Source organism: Neoarius graeffei, chromosome 6, assembly GCF_027579695.1.
Source record: "Neoarius graeffei isolate fNeoGra1 chromosome 6, fNeoGra1.pri, whole genome shotgun sequence".
Taxonomy (NCBI): domain Eukaryota; kingdom Metazoa; phylum Chordata; class Actinopteri; order Siluriformes; family Ariidae; genus Neoarius; species Neoarius graeffei.
In genome coordinates this window covers 8959814-8977116 of record NC_083574.1, presented here as the reverse complement: position 1 = coordinate 8977116, position 17303 = coordinate 8959814, and the positions used below count along the sequence as shown (strand labels likewise).

The 17303-nt window shown below is 41.1% G+C and overlaps 1 protein-coding gene across 1 annotated transcript in view; it reads right to left on the bottom strand.

The window, feature by feature from the left end:
• fkbp4 (FKBP prolyl isomerase 4) overlaps nucleotides 1-17303 on the bottom strand; it is a 116918-nt gene that overhangs the window by 32475 nt on the left and 67140 nt on the right. Inside the window, exons 5-6 of the mRNA XM_060923272.1 lie at nucleotides 8702-8858; nucleotides 7269-7359 (exon numbers count right to left, since the gene is read on the bottom strand). Coding sequence (XP_060779255.1) covers nucleotides 7269-7359; nucleotides 8702-8858 — 248 coding nt within the window. The remainder of the gene's footprint in view (nucleotides 1-7268; nucleotides 7360-8701; nucleotides 8859-17303) is intronic.

Sequence of the window (17303 nt, the reverse complement as noted above, 5' to 3'; positions counted from 1 at the left end):
CTACTTTCCCGGTTTTTGTTTTCACGACCGGCATTTTTAAAAACACGAGCGAAGATGGAGCAGCATGAAGAGCGGTTGATTGAGGAAGTACGTACATCTATACGACTCCAATTCTAGTCATTATTAAAAAAAAAAAAAGTTCTAGTCATTATAAGTAACCGGAGGATAAACACTCCACTAACCACACCCACCAACTACTCCTAGCGACTTCGCCCCCCCCGCGTTGTGGCGGTGAATAACATCGTGCACGCCTATTATCCCCGCTCAACAATAAATTACAACTGTCTGCGAAAAGCTATCTGCAAAAGCTTTGTCACAAGAGCATGCAGAGGCCTTTAGTGTTACTGAAAGCTGGTGGAATCATTCACATGCCCCAATGCCCGAATTGTGTAATGAAATTTATAAATACAAGAACTTATAAATAATACTACTAAAGCATTACTAAATAATAAATTGTAAGTTAATAAATTTTGTATTATTTTTAAAACAGTGATGTCTGTCAGTGATGTTCTTTGGCCCTAATGCACTTGAAAGCAATTTATTCCAGAAGTGGAGCAATTTCATGGACTCAACTTTTTTTTTTTTTTCACAAAGCAGAGCAGGATCAGTTCCATTGCTATGGGAATACTGTACTATCAGCTTTTCAGAACTCATATGCCCAAATCAGTGCTGTAAGTATATGTGACCCCTCACCGAATCCAGGGACGCATGTCGGCCGAAACGAATCCGAGATAATCGCAAAAGAAGCATTTTTTTTTCGAAATTTGTGATTTTTGTTTTTTTCCATCATGTGCAAGTTGAGATCTTGAAGAATGCAATCAGTATTTCAGATAATAGATTGTTTTGTTGGAAAAGCATACATTTTTTTGTTGCAAATTGTCTCGTTTTTGTCAGGACTGTAGCCTGCTGGGGGGTGTGGGTAAATTACCATATGGGCCATTCACATGATGATTTAAGTCTTTTGTTGTTTTTTTTTTCCGCGAATCAGCTGTATGATACGAGTTGAGCGCATGGCTACTTAACTGCATACAGGCGTGTGATTTCACTATGGAATGAGTTACTAAACAGAGCGCAGGGGAGCTGAAACACCGCGAAGCAAACAGACACACGGTATTTACATCGGAGATCACCATTTCTAGCAAAAAAAACCGCAACCTCGTTTTCCAGATTGAATGGAATACTTGAATGATCGGATGATACACGGACCGTTCTAGGATTACATTCCATCGGAGGCATTGGTGTGTGCAAGGCGCCGTTTCTCTTTCTGATGGGGTGAGTTTATTAATCTAAGGCTGTGTGGTTATTTTTGCATGTAACGGAGTGTGTTGTGGTTTGGTTAAGCCTAGGTCACAACTGGACGTATGATTTTTTGGCCGTGTGATTTTTGGCGTTTCCCAAATCGCTGCTTTTTTTTTTTTTTGTTCGTTCATGGAGAAAGACGCGCGTTGGCCGTAAGTTTGTCTTGCAACCTGAAAAAAACATAAGCGCCCGTAGAGTTTGTTTGACATGTCAAAGAACCTCTGCGGCCGGTCTGCAGCTCGAAAATCAGCACATCACGCGCGCTCTCCGTGCGTTTCATGCGTTTTTTGCGTGTAGACCGGCCGTAGGAGCGCGTACCGTACGGCTGGTTGTGACCGAGGCTTTACATGAAACTAGTGTTGTGTTAGTTGTGTCATCATCGTGCTATCTTTCTTTCTTACGGTGTGAGTAATTTTTCAACCACAAAACGTTAAAGTATACTTTAGGACTTATTTTTGTACTTCATAATTGTGTTGGGCATACTTTGCATGGAAGGAAAATTGACGTGGTGATCTTTGTTTACATGAAAGTAGCATCGTGCTAGCTCGTAGGGGGTAGGGCTTTCCTTAATGTCATGCAGATGAGCACCATTATGTGCCCGCCCTGCACCCAGAGTAGCTGAGATGGAAAACTTTGAGGGCGATTTTCTCCCTTTTCTGTTTTAAGAAGTATACACTTTCAAAAGGCCACACGTTCTTCAAATATTGTCAGATCTCCACATGGAAGGCGTCATTGGAAAGCTTAGAAACTGTACTTTCTGAATCTGTCAATAACTCAAAATGCCCCCGGGCGGACATGTGTCCCTGGATTCTGTGATCTGCCACATATGCTATTTGACGTTCATATCAGTGATGGGCCTATCACTATACCAATTCGATACCGTGTCAAAGTTACCCCATTCTTATCAACGTCGGAATTATCCTTTACTACTAGTTTAAATTGTTTCTGTATTATCATGATGGCTTTGTATAAAAGCATGTTAAATACTTTAGATGAAAAAAATCTCTCTTCTAAATGCTCCCTAGTTTGCCACCTTTAACTTGTTGAATGTTGCCCCCTAGTGGACAAAAGACGTACTGTTCTGATTTTTTTTCTAGGCAAAAACAAGTTCTGGATACTAAGCCCAATGTACTTAAGTTATGGACTTTTACACTACGTTCACACTGCAAGGCTTAATGCTCAATCCCGATTTTTTTGTGAGGTCGTTCACATTAACAAATATATGCGACTTGTATGTGATCCTCAGTATGAACGAAAAGCGACCTAAAAGTGTTCTGCATGCGCATTGCAGGATACGACGACGTCACACGCAGTGAGCATGGCCAGTGTTTACGGAAGTAACCTAAAGTTTCCTGTGTACCGGTTGCGGTATGACCCATCCAATCTAGCTTGAATAGCTGCATCCCCCCAAATGGAAATCAGCTCCCTAACCTCTGCGTCCTTCCATTGAGAACATTCAGAACCTTCACAGCCCGAAGCGTCCCTCGCATTGATGTCATGCGCCATGTTGTTGTAACTTTTTTTGAGAGACCCGCCGCCTACTTCAGCGCAGAATAGTGACGTTTGTGGCTTGTTGATGACGTGTAAGTCGGATGAATGCGACCTGGCGGTTCAGACTGAAGTCGCACATGAAAAGATCGGATAGGAATCGGAATTAGGACCACATATCCAAACGGCCTGGGTCGGATTTGAAAAAATCGGATCTGTGTCGTTCATATCGTCAATAAAAGATCGGATACAGGTCACATATGGGTGAAAAAAATCGGATTTGAGTCACTTCAGCCTGCAGTGTGAACGTAGTGTTATGGTCCTTATCTGTCATTCATGGGAATAACAGGGAAAATTTGCACCCCCTGACAAAAATGTCACTGGTTATGTGTATAGTCCAATTTGAGGCAATGCTCACACTCGCAGCATCCCAAATTATTTCCATTGGTGCTGCAGGGAGGCAGGGACACTTTATAGGAAGGTATTATTGCTATGGAGCACTTGCATGTGACGTCACAGCCGATCCAGATCGTGACAGACGCCATCTTGTCGGTCAAACGCCATATTCCACCTTCTACTTCTGGTTCTATTTCTGCTTTTACTTCTACCTTTTCTTCTGGAAAACCCTACTATATACAATTCTACTACAACGGCTGCGGCTACAAGCTCTCCCTGCCTGTGCACGTTTTTTGTGTGTATTTTTGCGTGTTGTTCGTCTGTACCGGACTTCAATATCCACTACAACCGTATGGACTTACTGGACATTGGTTTCCAGCAGAAAATGACGGTTTGTAGTGATTTCCATCGCATGCACAACATTCCGGACGAGATAGCGAGACCAGCGGTGTCTCCGTGGATTGTTATCGGAAGCAAAGCGAAGGAGGCGGGGCCGGGAGCGGAAGCGAAAGCGAGGCTGCAGAGCCGGCCTGTTGACTAAGCTCAGAAAACAGCCACTCAAACCTCCACTGCTAAGCCTCTACCTCTCCAACGCCAGATCCATGTAAGCAACACGGACGATTTGGAATTACCTTATTCTATTTCTATAATCGGCTGGTCAGTGCTATACTCAATACTTAAGTGACTTACCCATCCAATGAGGATTCTTGTTTACAAGATGCCACATCTGAGTCACTGACAATTTCTGTAAAGATAACTGTCCAGAGATTTATAGGCACGCAGTGCTTCACCACTGAACAGCGAGGGAAAGTTAATGAGGTAATTATACACGTCCGGGTATTCCGCTGGCAGTTCAAAATCCGGTCGTGAAAACTCCGTCTGGTAAGCCATAAGGGTCATAAATCTGTAGATCGTTTATTTTGGACATGTATCTAGTTATCTGTTCATTAGAAAAATGAGCCGTGTAGTCCGTCGGTTGAAATTGATCCATTCTGTACACGAGTGCAGCAGTATTCAGCGGTGTTTTTGACCGACAAGATGGCGGTTGTGTACTTTCCGGTCACGTGACTGCAAGATCTCTATAGGAGTGATATTTGCCTCAGCACACAAAAGTGATGGGTAATGGGTTTGCTGTATGGTACTGTACAGATACAGTATGGTAAGATTATACAGTTGGCCCGCATATATGTCTGAAGTTGCTCACAATGGTACAAGGCAGGTGCTCAGGGACTTGGCACATATGCTCAGGCACATGAAAAATTAGAGGGAACATTGTACTGTGGTGGTCTGATTTCTGCAGCACTACATGTTCCTGGGATAGGCTCCGGCTCCACCGCAACCCCGACCAGAATAAAGCTCTTAATGAGGGAGGATGGATGGATGAATGAATGGGGGGGGGGGACACACACACGAGGTAGACAGACTCACTGTGACCACATTTGAACGAATGTGTTACAATTATAATAATGTGCTAGAAGATGGATTGAGCAGGAAAAAAAAAAAAAAAGTCATTTCCTGTGGTTGGTTAACAATCCTAGCTGAGAATGCCTGTACGTGTACGGAATTTTTTTTTTTTTTTTGCTGCCAACACACTAACGAGCAGAACATAAGGTTTTATTTAGACAAGGTATTAAAAAAAGTTCATCACGAATCCTCGAATACATTTCAGCCTTTTTCTTTGAATAAGTGATGAACTAAAAAATTTAAATGAGAATATCTTCACTATTTTTTTTGTAATTTTGTTATATTGGACGGGTACATCAAGATGAACTGTGAGCTACTGCTCACTTACATATCCTCCTGCTCTCGCTTACCGTACATCAGAACGCAAGCAATCGAAAGAATACGACACTGAATGTTGACTTCGACAAATAATGAACCCTGAAACAACTAAGTAAAGAGCAGTGTCTCTCCCCAGGGATTTCAAACAGCATCCTGGTAAACTGTCATTTTGAAAGAGCATTTTGCTTCTAGAAATAGCGTCAAAATCCACGCTATGTTTCGTAAATACGTTCAGTCGGTAAACAGGAAGTCGATGTGCGACAGACCTGAAAACGGTACACATGGTATAGAACCCCAAGCTGGAGCTCGCTACCCAATATCAAGCAGTTGCGATTTGTCATTGTGGAGAAGAATGTTACGAAAATTTTGTAAATCCACCCTATACGTTTTGTAAACGCATTCAGTCGGTAAACAGGAAGTCAATGTGCGACAGACCTGAAAACGCTATACACGGTATAGAACCCCAAGCTGGAGCTCGCTACCAAATATCAAGCAGTTGCGATTTGTAGTTGCGGAGAAGAATGTTACGAAAATTTTGTAAATCCATGCTATACGTTTCATAAATATCTTCAGTCGGTAAACAGGAAGTCGATGTGCGACAAACCTGAAAACGGTACACACGGTATAGAACCCCAAGCTGGAGCTCGCTACCAAATATCAAGCAGTTGCGATTTGTCATTGTGGAGAAGAATGTTACGAAAATTTTGTAAATCCACCTTATACGTTTTGTAAACGCATTCAGTCGGTAAACAGGAAGTCGATGTGCGACAGACCTGAAAACGCTATACACGGTATAGAACCCCAAGCTGGAGCTCGCTACCAAATATCAAGCAGTTGCGATTTGTAGTTGCGGAGAAGAATGTTACGAAAATTTTGTAAATCCACGCTATACGTTTCATAAATGCATTCAGTCGGTAAACAGGAAGTCGATGTGCGGCAGACCTGAAAACGCTATACACGGTATAGAAACCCAAGCTGGAGCTCGCTACCAAATATCAAGCAGTTGCGATTTGTCATTGCAGAGAAGAATGTTACAAAAATTTTGTAAATCTACGCTACATGTTTCGTAAATATGTTCAGTCGGTAAACAGGAAGTCGATGTGCGACAGACCTGAAAACGCTATATACGGTATAGAAACCCAAGCTGGAGCTCGCTACCAAATATCAAGCAGTTGCGATTTGTCATTGCAGAGAAGATGGTTACAAAAATTTTGTAAATCTACGCTACATGTTTCGTAAATATGTTCAGTCGGAAAACAGGAAGTCGATGTGCAACAGACCTGAAAACGCTATACACGGTATAGAAACCCAAGCTGGAGCTCGCTACCAAATATCACGCAGTTGCGATTTGTAGTTGCGGAGAAGAATGTTACGAAAATTTTGTAAATCCACGCTATACGTTTCATAAATGCATTCAGTCGGTAAACAGGAAGTCGATGTGCGGCAGACCTGAAAACAGTATACACAGTATAGAACCCCAAGCTGGAGCTCGCTACCAAATATCAAGCAGTTGTGATTTGTAGATGCGGAGAAGAATTTTCGAAAATTTTGTAAATCCACGCTATACGTTTCATAAATGCATTCAGTCAGTAAACAGGAAGTCGATGTGCGACAGACCTGAAAACGGTATACACGGTATAGAACCCCAAGCTGGAGCTCGCTACCAAATATCAAGCAGTTACAATTTGTAGTTGTGGAGAAGAATTTTACGAAAATTTTGTAAATCCACGCTATACGTTTCATAAATGCATTCAGTCGGTAAACAGGAAGTCGATGTGCGGCAGACCTGAAAACGGTCTACACGGTATAGAAACCCAAGCTGGAGCTCGCTACCAAATATCAAGCAGTTGTGGAGAAGAATGTTACGAAAATTTTGTAAATCCACGCTATACGTTTCATAAATACCGTACGTTCAGTCGGTAAACAGGGAGTCGATGTGCGACAGACTTGAAAAACAGTATACACGGTATAGAAACCCAAGCTGGAGCTCACTACCAAATATCAAGCACTTGTGATTTGTAGTTGCGGAGAAGAACGTTATGAAAATTTTGTAAATCCACACTATACGTTTCGTAAATACGTTCAGTCGGTAAACAGGAAGTCGATGTGCGACAGACGTGAAAACGGTACACACGGTATAGAACCCCAAGCTGAAGTTTGGTACCAAGTGGCTATGATTTATGGTTGCTGAGAAAAAGGGTGTTTCGGACAGACGGAGGTAAACCAGTATACCTGACCCCACCCCCCACATCAAGGCGCCAAAAGTGTCATTTATACATGTGAGACTGTTCAAGCACACTCACCTTCTCAAACTTCGTCAGCGTGATTTTGTATTGCAGTGTTGCATCAGGAGGAATGTTAAATTTGAGTCTGCCTGCGTTTCCAAAGCCATACCTGAAAGTACACAATGAACATGCCGAGTCGGCAAATCAAAACGGCAAAATCTCTGCGCTCTGAAATGGGCATGTACACTACCGTTCAAAAGTTTGGGGTCACCCAGACAATTGTGCTTTCCATGAAAAGTCACACTTTTATTTACCGCCATAAGTTCAAGACAAGTCAAGACATTTTTCTGGCCATTTTGAGCATTTAATCGACCCCACAAATGTGATGCTCCAGAAACTCAATCTGCTCAAAGGAAGGTCAGTTTTATAGCTTCTCTAAAGAGCTCAACTGTTTTCAGCTGTGCTAACATGATTGTACAAGGGTTTTCTAATCATCCATTAGCCTTCTGAGGCAACGAGCAAACACGTTGTACCATTAGAACTAGGGATGTTAACCGATGACCGTTGGTTGACCGAATCAACGTCAACCGGTTAATTTTTTTTTTGGTTGTCGGTTTAAAAAAAAAAAAAAATCAATCGTTTTGAAGCTGCCGATTTTGGAGCGGAGAGCCTGGAATTCTGTGTTGTAAACGCTTGGGGCATGCCATGCGGTGTAAGGACGACAGCTGACAAATCAGAAACACCCATTCAGTCATGTCCCGCCCCAGTTAAAGACAGCTGCCACTCGGCGAAAGAAACAAGTGTAGAGACAGGCTTTTTAGCTTACAAATTACTATTTTTTTTAAAATTATTATTAGAAGGCACATCGAGTTTAGTCCTGCCTTGGCCAGTGCATTCTGTTTTCTTCTCATACTTCCTATGTTTCATGGACTGTAACGGCATTTGCTTATGTAGTAGTTTTAATACAGAATTTACTCTGTTGAAATTATTCAGACACTCCAACGCCCCCCCCCCCAAAAAAATCGGATCTGCACGATTCAGCCGTGAAAAAGGCGGCATCCGCCAAAAGGCGCGCCGTTTGCATCCCTGTTTAAACTCACAGGTTAACCGACTTTAACCGGCTAATGAGGCTCAGTGGTCGGTCAAGATTTTTTTTTTTTTTAGTTTTCGCCATCCCTAATTAGAACACTGGAGTGATAGTTGCTGGAAATGGGCCTCTATACACCTATGGAGATATTGCACCAAAAACCAGACATTTGCAGCTAGAATAGTCATTTACCACATTAGCAATGTATAGAGTGCATTTCTGATTAGTTTAAAGTGATCATTGAAAAGAACAGTGCTTTTCTTTCAAAAATGAATAAGGACATTTCAAAGTGACCCCAAACTTTTGAACGGTAGTGTACTTGCTCAGAGTGGATAAGTTAACCAGACTAACAAAACACGGAGTAAATTTATACTTAATTGATTGATTTTCCAGTGAATATGAACACAAAAAAGTGTGTAATTACTTTGGTTTGATGAAGAACAGGGACTCCTCGCCCTGTTCCATCGCCTGCAGTGCTTTCTCCACCCCGAGCGGCAGGTCGAGACTCTCTCCGTCTCCCACCTCAAACTTCAGATCCCGATCGTCGAACACGCGGCCCTCGTACGTTCCCTGCACATGCGCTGAACGACAAAGTACAACGTTATCAAAACGCCTCTCGTTTTGAAGGCTTAAATGCAATCTGTTCACATGGAAGTAAAATCCACCCTGAACGACTTGTACCTTCATTACACTTGCTGGCCACTTTATTAGGAATGGCCACAGACTCCCGCTGTTTTACGCGGTTCTCTAATCCCTTGATTGACAGCAGCACGATGCATCGAATTGTGCAGGTACAAATCAAGAGCTTCAGTTCACGTTCACACATCAGAATGGGAAAAATTGTGATCTCAGAGTGAAGAGAAGTGAATAGTGCAGCGGCCAAACCTTGAAAAGCCCTCTAAAAAGAGGTGGTACCCCTCCAGGCGGTAGAACAAAGCGGGACCTGTTTTATTTGAAGGGTATGGGTGTCTACTTCATGAAAAACATGGTTGTACAAAATTAATATTGTAACAACATATGGATTAACCCCTTATTTGCCGGACCATCTGCAAAATTCTGTATGGCCAAAGTTTTCTGTAATTTGAACCTAATTCTCATTCCAACTAAGGCAAGAGCTGTGGGAGGAAGGCCTATGGCCATCTTAATTACTGCATGCTGCACAGTCCTTCATGTACAATGAATGGAACTCTGTGTTTCTACGGGCAGCCAATGCTGGATTATGTAATTGCTGTGGCCACCAAACCTCAGTCAGTGTGTTTCCTATCCGAATGTCCCCCATGATCAGGAGACATTGGCAGAGATGTGAATGACATACAGCATGGCATTTTCTACATGAAACTCTACTTGACCACCCCTTGACATAATGAGTGAACTAGATTTCAACCTGAGAATAAAAAGGGTAATAATTATTGAAAGTCAGGTTTCAGCGGTCTCAAAAGTAGCCGGTCACCGGCGGCAAATCGCCGGCTATGGCTTGTTATGCCGCCGGCTATTGTCAGTCGAGTCACAAAATTTAATATTAAATATTTGACAGCAAAAAAAAAAAAAAAAAAAAGTTGTGAACGTAAATTACATCCACTATGTCATGTATGTCCGTTGCCACGTCAACTGTGTTTACATCCTCGACAAGAGTGCAGCCATTACTGCCGCCTGTGTTGCCAGATTGCGCCTGTGTTGCCAGATTGCGCGTTTTCCCGCCCAATTTGGGCGGTTTTAAGTGCATTTTGGTGGGTTTTGAACATATTTTGGGCTGTAAAACGTCAGCAGTATCTGGCAACATTTTTTTTTTTTTACTTAATACAAGAAATTAATGGATGCCAACGTTTTTGCCAAAATGGTATTTTATTTTCCATTGTTTAGGCAGCTTCAGCATCATACTGTGAGATTCTGTTCAAATTGTTTTTTTTGTTCTATGAAGCCTGAGCCATTTATTTTATTAGTTTATAATTATTGTTTAATTTAGTCTTCAGGAGAGACTGCCTGCACACAGTACTAGTATTAATAGTGTTTTTTTTTTTCTTACATGAAAGCTGAGGCATATTATATTATATTTTAAGGTAACTTCATGTTGTGCTGTGAGGTTCTCTGCACTTTAACTTTTGAACCAACAGGTGCATTTGGATAAGTAAAGCCTATTTTTCTGCATTTTTGTAGTCCTGGTAATCTTTTATATTGGTAAAGTTGTTTATAGGACCATTTCTCAGTGTCTGTTTTTTTAATCAATAGTTTTTCAGTAATAACTTAATATTTAATATATCACTCAATTTTAAACAACCCCCGCGCCTCCCCCATAGTCTCCAAAATTTCTGTGGGAAACACTGGCGTGCGTAACAACGCTAATCAAGCTTAAGCTAGACGACCTGCCTCAAATACCCGTCCCGGGTAAATGTTATCCCAATTTTAGATGGCCTGTTCCAAACCATCCCGCCCCATGATAAATTCGTACTTGCATATATCTCTCTCTCTCTAATACACACATACATATACACACACACACACACACACACACACACACACACACAGAACAAAAATATAAACGCAGCGGTCCATATTTTATGAAATACAAATGTTCAGATAGAAATTCATTTTCATTTTCTATGTGCCCAAGCCCAGTCCAGATGAGAACGTCGTTGCCCAGCAGTCAGGTCCAATCCTCGATGAGGTCTACGTGCATGGAGGCCAGCTTCTCTGAGTCGGTTTCTCACAGTTTGACTGCTGACCCTGCGATTGTGTCTCCCCATGGTCTCATCTGCGGTCCGTGTTGCAGTCCAGCACCGATCACGCAGGTGGGTCAGACGGATATGCCGGTCTTGAGCTGGAGTGGTGACACGTGGCCTGCGTGCATGTGGCATGTTGTCTGTGGTGCCATGCTGCTGAAATCGTCGTCGGAGGCGGACTATCGTGGAATAGCACCCCCAATTGACGCCCTACAGCTCTGATGGACATTCCAGCCTGCAGCATGCCAATGGCTCGTTCCCGGTTGATTCTGGTCATCTGTGGCATCTTGACATTTGAACATTTGTGTCATTTTAGGGTGGTCTTTTATTGGCCCCACATAAAGGATGGTCATGACATGCATTACTCAGTGAAATTTTTGTCTGCAATGGTCACACCCGACTGGATCATGGATTATCTCAAGTCTGGGCACTGCTCAGAACTTGAGTAGAGGGACTTTTTTTTTTTTTCCAAAAAATGTTTACTGGTATGCTATACTATCATTTGATGTGGGCAGAAAAAAAAAAAAAAATCAGTATCGGATGTACAAAATATAAATAAAATTTTTAGGTGCTGCGTTTATATTTTTGTTCAGTATATATATCCCTGCACGCTTTGCGTGCATTATGTCTGCCGCTGGCAGACATTTTACCATTTTGCACCCTGCTGTAAATTATTTGTACCCTGCTATTCTCCCAAACTTTGAAGCCCCTGATGTTTGATTGAAATGAAGGCCTATTATTTACTAGTAACTGTTCAGGGTTAACAGCACAAAAGAATCCCCAGATCTGCACCAAATGAACAAAATATATTCTATTCGTTTTCATGTTGTTGTACACACCATCCAAATAACATGTGTATTGTTTCAATACAAAAACATCAACAGGTTTTTATAGAAGAGGAAGCAGATGTTTAGTAAAATAGTGCTTTTCAAAAATATCTTATGCTAGCAAACCTAATTTCACGATCAAAGATGTCGGCAATGTTTTGTATGACCAATGACCCGATCGACCTGTATTAGCTAGGAAGGGGTTAAATTGCTTGAAAACATGTCTCAGACTACATTTGCATCTCTGAAATAATGATTTCTCTCCTTAGTAATGTACAACTCATCCATAGAGAAAATATCGGCTTCATTTTCTCAAATTGTGATTTCAACGTTAAATCCGGGTTTATGCGCAGTCGCAAACAAAGGGTTAATTGGCAGTGTTGTGCCCATTCTGAACAATTCAAACTGGTATTTTTGAATAAAAGACATCTAAAACTATAGAATGATATGAGTTTTACCTTATTTTCCTGACAATCATTTATAATTGAAATATTCAACGAACAACCTGAAAAAAAATCAAAAATATTTGGATTCTAAGGGGTTAATACACCCATAAATTGATGAAAATCAAATTAAAACGCCCAGAAAGGTTGCATTAGCATATCATGGACCTAAATGATGCAGTATATTGATGCCCACACATCAATATGTGCATTCATTGCAGAGGAAACGCCTCTGGTATAGCGATACAGAATTTTGCAGATGGTCCAGCAAATAAGGACCATATGTTGTGACAATATTAATTTTGTACAACCATGTTTTTTATGAAGTAGACACCCATACCCTTCAAATAAAACAGGTCCCGCTTTGTTCTACCGCCTGGAGGGGTATGCCCTTTATTTTCAGCTCCTCGCCACTGGTCTACAAGTGTGACTGACTTTCTTTGTGGCATGGGTGTTGGTTTGAGCCGGATGAGCATTTGGGTCAATCCGAGTGAAAATCACCAGAAGCCTCGCTACTGACCGTCTCAGGTTTGCTTCATACTTTCTGGAAATATTGTCAGTGTGCCGGATAAATAAATAAATAAATAATAAATAAAGTACAAAATTTTAGGCTTGTACCTTCAGTAGTTTGAGATCTAGGGGCTTTAAAAAAAAAAAAAAAAAAAAAGGAGGCGTGGCCCTAATTTCACTGTTAATACATTCATCCGCTGACAGATTTTCCTTCAAATACCCACTCTGGTGTTTGGCAACGAAATGACGCGTTGCTAGTTTGTCTGCTAGTAGATTATATGCCTTAAAACAGCATTTCCGTCTATCGTAAAACATGCCGTACTGGATACCTTAATATTTATATAGTTTGGTTTAGAGTACCAACTTCATATTTTGTGCATTTGCTAATCAAAGCAAGCTCTTTCCAGCGGTATAATTTTTTTTTTTTTTTAAAAGCCTAAGAGTACTCTAACATGAGGAATAAATAAGAAAATTTGAAAGATCTGGTGTGCTTTAATGTGGAGATACGGGGCATCAAAGTTGCTCCAAAGCACATTTTTGTTATGATTTTCAGCAAGCCATAACTAGGCAAATATTGAACTGTGAACTTTCTATTTAAAGGCGTCTGGCATTGAAGAACAGTCCTTGAAAATTTCACGCATCTTGCATGAATAGTTTAAAAGTAATGACTTATGGAAGTTAGGTCCGTTCTCTGTAGCACGCGTTTCAACAGTGAAATTGGGGCCACGCCCCTTTTTTAAAGCCCCTATATCTCAGAAACTAATGAAGGTACAAGCCTAAAATTCTATACACTATTTCCAGAAAGTATGAAGCAAATCCGAGATGGTCAGTGGTGAACATTTTTCTAAATCTGGCCATTTGGGGCGGAATTACCCATTTTTGGTTTCAGTATTTCAGAAACTGCTGATCTCCTCCTGGGGTTTTCGCACACAAAAGTCTCGAGTTTACACAGAATGGTGCGAAAAAAATGAAATGATGCGTTGCTAGTTTGTCTGCTAGTAGATTATATGCCTTAAAACAGCATTTCCGTCTATCGTAAAACATGCCGTACTGGATACCTTAAAGTGCCATTCCACCATTGGATGTATTCTTTGGCATAAAATACAATATATTTTGACAACATATATAAATGGTATCACTAGATAGAGAAATCTTTTAGCTTCAAAATGATATATCAAACAATTTTTTGACGACAAGTATATTAATTTTGCGACCAAAGTCACCTACCCTTTTAATTTCCGCGCGTGATGTCATCGGCAGGTTCCCCTTCTTGTGTACCACGTGACGTGGCACATATCAGCAATGGCGGATAAAACGCGATAAAAATAATACCAATAAATCTAGCTAACTGAAAGATTAACTCAATTTTTCGCAATTTTTTTGGCCCCCATATACGAGGAGAAATGACTCTCTCACTTTGGGGGTTTCCTGGTCTAAAAATAGACCGACACGTGGTACACAAGAAGGGGAACCTGCCGATGACATCACGTTTCACTACCGTGCGGAAATTAAAAGGGTGGGTGACTTTGGTCGCAAAATTAATATACTTGTCAAAAAATTATGTTTGATATATCATTTTGAAGCTAAAAGATTTCTCTGTCTAGTCATGTTGTCATAAAATATATTGTATTTTATGCCAAAGAATACATCCAATGGTGGAATGGCACTTTAATCTTTATTATAGTTTGGTTTAGAGTACCAACTTCATATTTTGTGCATTTGCTAATCAAAACAAGCTCTTTCCAGTGGTATAATTGTTTTTATGGTCGACCTTGTCATACATTTGTAATATGCATTTGAATTATAGGCGCAAAAATTTTTTTTTTTAAAAGCCTAATAAATCATAAGGAGTGTTCAAACGGCAACTTTTACTCCGGTGTCGCACCGGGGCTGCCCCGGTAGAGCGTTCACATGGTACAAAGTTATACCGGTGTCGCCCCTGAAAGCTGCTTAAACCGGTGCAAATCTAACCCTGCTCGGGAGGTGGTTTAGTAAACGCTAGTTTGCGGGGCAGCACCGATATAAAATGGGACGTCTGAACGCTACAGGAGTAGACTCGCTACACGTGAGGAGAGTTGATTACATACGGGCATTGCATAATTTGCATCCTGGTATTTTGCGCTTCCAAAATGGCAAGATTAGACCACATCTGCAAATTTAGGCATCTTAAAATGTTATTAATGCCAAATAAAATATCCAGCACAAATTATATACAATAGACATAAATTAATAATTTATAAATTTTATTTTAAACACGTTTTTAGTTAGCGGGACTGCAGCTTATCACCTCTCCCGCCTGCGCCCGCATTGTGCACTCCCCCTCCCGCCCACCCCCGCAATGAGCTTTCAAAATTTGTCCCGCGCCGCACTGCTTTGCGTTGGGTCCCGCGGGAGTGCAGGGCTCTACCCCGAACCAGCCCTGGAACTGCTTTGGTGGAAAAGGGGCACGTGACAGAGGACCAACCTCCACGACAAACAGTTTACAACAGGAAAATCAACGAAGGACTAAATTTCCTTCCATGAAGGAAGATCGACCCAAAACATCGATCAGAGCTGAAGTCGCATAATAAACAAGAGAGGAGATACAATTCTAGTCCGAAGGAAATGTATCAAGTCGACCTAATAACTAATTCGTAAGCAAAAAAAATTGACAATCCAACCACCAAGGGTTATGTCGAAGGTCTCGTTCATTCAAAGAAAACAATCAGAACTGAAATCCACTGAGAACAGAGAGGAGATGGGTCCGTCTCAGAAACTGGTCTGTCATTTGGGACATCATGGTCAAAAAAAATTTTCTAATTTTGCTTTTTTTTTTTGCATTTACTTAACACTCAATGTTTGTTATGTTTAATAAGAATATAGATAGTATCTTGCTTTATCTGGCCTCCACTGTGGAATTTTTTTGATTACTATTCAAATTAATGACTGGGCTCCTATCAAAAGAGGTGTCAGACAAGGATGTGTCATGTCACTTGATCTATTTTCATTGTATTCTGAGATTATGAGGAAAATAACAGAAGAGGCTGCAATCAAGATAAACGGTGTTCCGGTGAAGAATGTCAGATATGCAGATGATACAGTACTTTTAACTGAAGACGAGGACAGTCTTGAAAGAATGCTAAAGCAGCTGAAATCTGAAAGTGAAAAAAAGAGGACTGTTTATAAATAAAAAGATGACCAAAACTATGGTACTCTTCAAATACTGAAAACCCAAAGCGTGAAATCATTCTAGATGGACAAAAACTACAACAGACGGAGTCCTTTGAATACCTGGGACGCATGCTGACCCATGATGGTAGAAGCACAGTGGAAATTAGAAGACGTATCGCCATGGCAAAGCAAGCATTCATGGAAAAAAGGAATATCTTTACAAATAACCCCCCCCCCCCCCCCAACCAAATCAAAGAAACGATTCTTAAAGTGTTATGTCTGGTCTGTATTGTTATATGGATGCGGATCCTGGACTATAAGCGCGGCAGTAAAGAACCAGTTAGAAGCTGCAGAAATGTGGTTTAATAGGTGCATGATGAAAATATCATGGATAGATCGGAAAACCAAAGAAGAAGAGATTTTGCAAATGGTCCAGGAGAAAAAGTGCCTGTTGAGAACTATCCTTCAGAGACAACTTAGATTTATGGGCCATATTGTCAGAGAGAACCAACTGGAACGACCGTGTATCGAAGGACGTATAGAAGGTAAAAGAAAGAGAGGCAGACCTAGGAAAGCCTTCACAGACAACCTGACGTTGGCGACAGGAAAGATGATCATTGACCTGCTGCACTTGGCTGCTGATCGTAGTGCTTTCAGATTAGTGGTCGCCAACGTCAGATGCTGACATGACACTTTACGGCGATTCAAATGCTTTTATAAAATTGATTTCCATATAAAATAACTCCATCATGAAGAATTAAAGCCCCTCCTTCACAGATGAGTGAAAATATTGAATAAATTTCCTCTTTTTGATTGCTTGGGTTAAAAATGCCAAGTTATGATGACTGAATTGATTATTCACTTAAATATGAATAATATGATACATTTTGGGGATTTGATATGGCGAAATAGGACACAATGGAAAAATCAAGAACACACCGGAAAGATGAGAATAACGGCGGTGGTAAAAGAACAGCGACTGTACCGGCTGAAGGTCGCGCGGGTCTCTGCTGCAGCGCGCGAGCAACGGGACATCAATACCACACCGGACGGAGTGCGAGGCGGGGCAAAATGACTGGCCGTAGATTCTATCAAAAGTTCGATCTAAATTGACCATGATTGCAAAATATTGGCCAAAAATACGCAACGAAATATGAAAGTAAGATGAAAAAGAAACGTTCTATTGCCTTATACTGCAAGACTAAAACAAAATAAAACTGTCAAAACTCACCTTTTCAGCGATAACGTCCGAACAGATCACTCGCGTAACAGAGAGACCGCAAATGGAAGCGCGATCAACTTCTAACTGCTGGAGTGGAAAATTCCATTCTACACATGCAAATTGTTAATGTGTGTCCTTCCCCGCACACAAATAACAC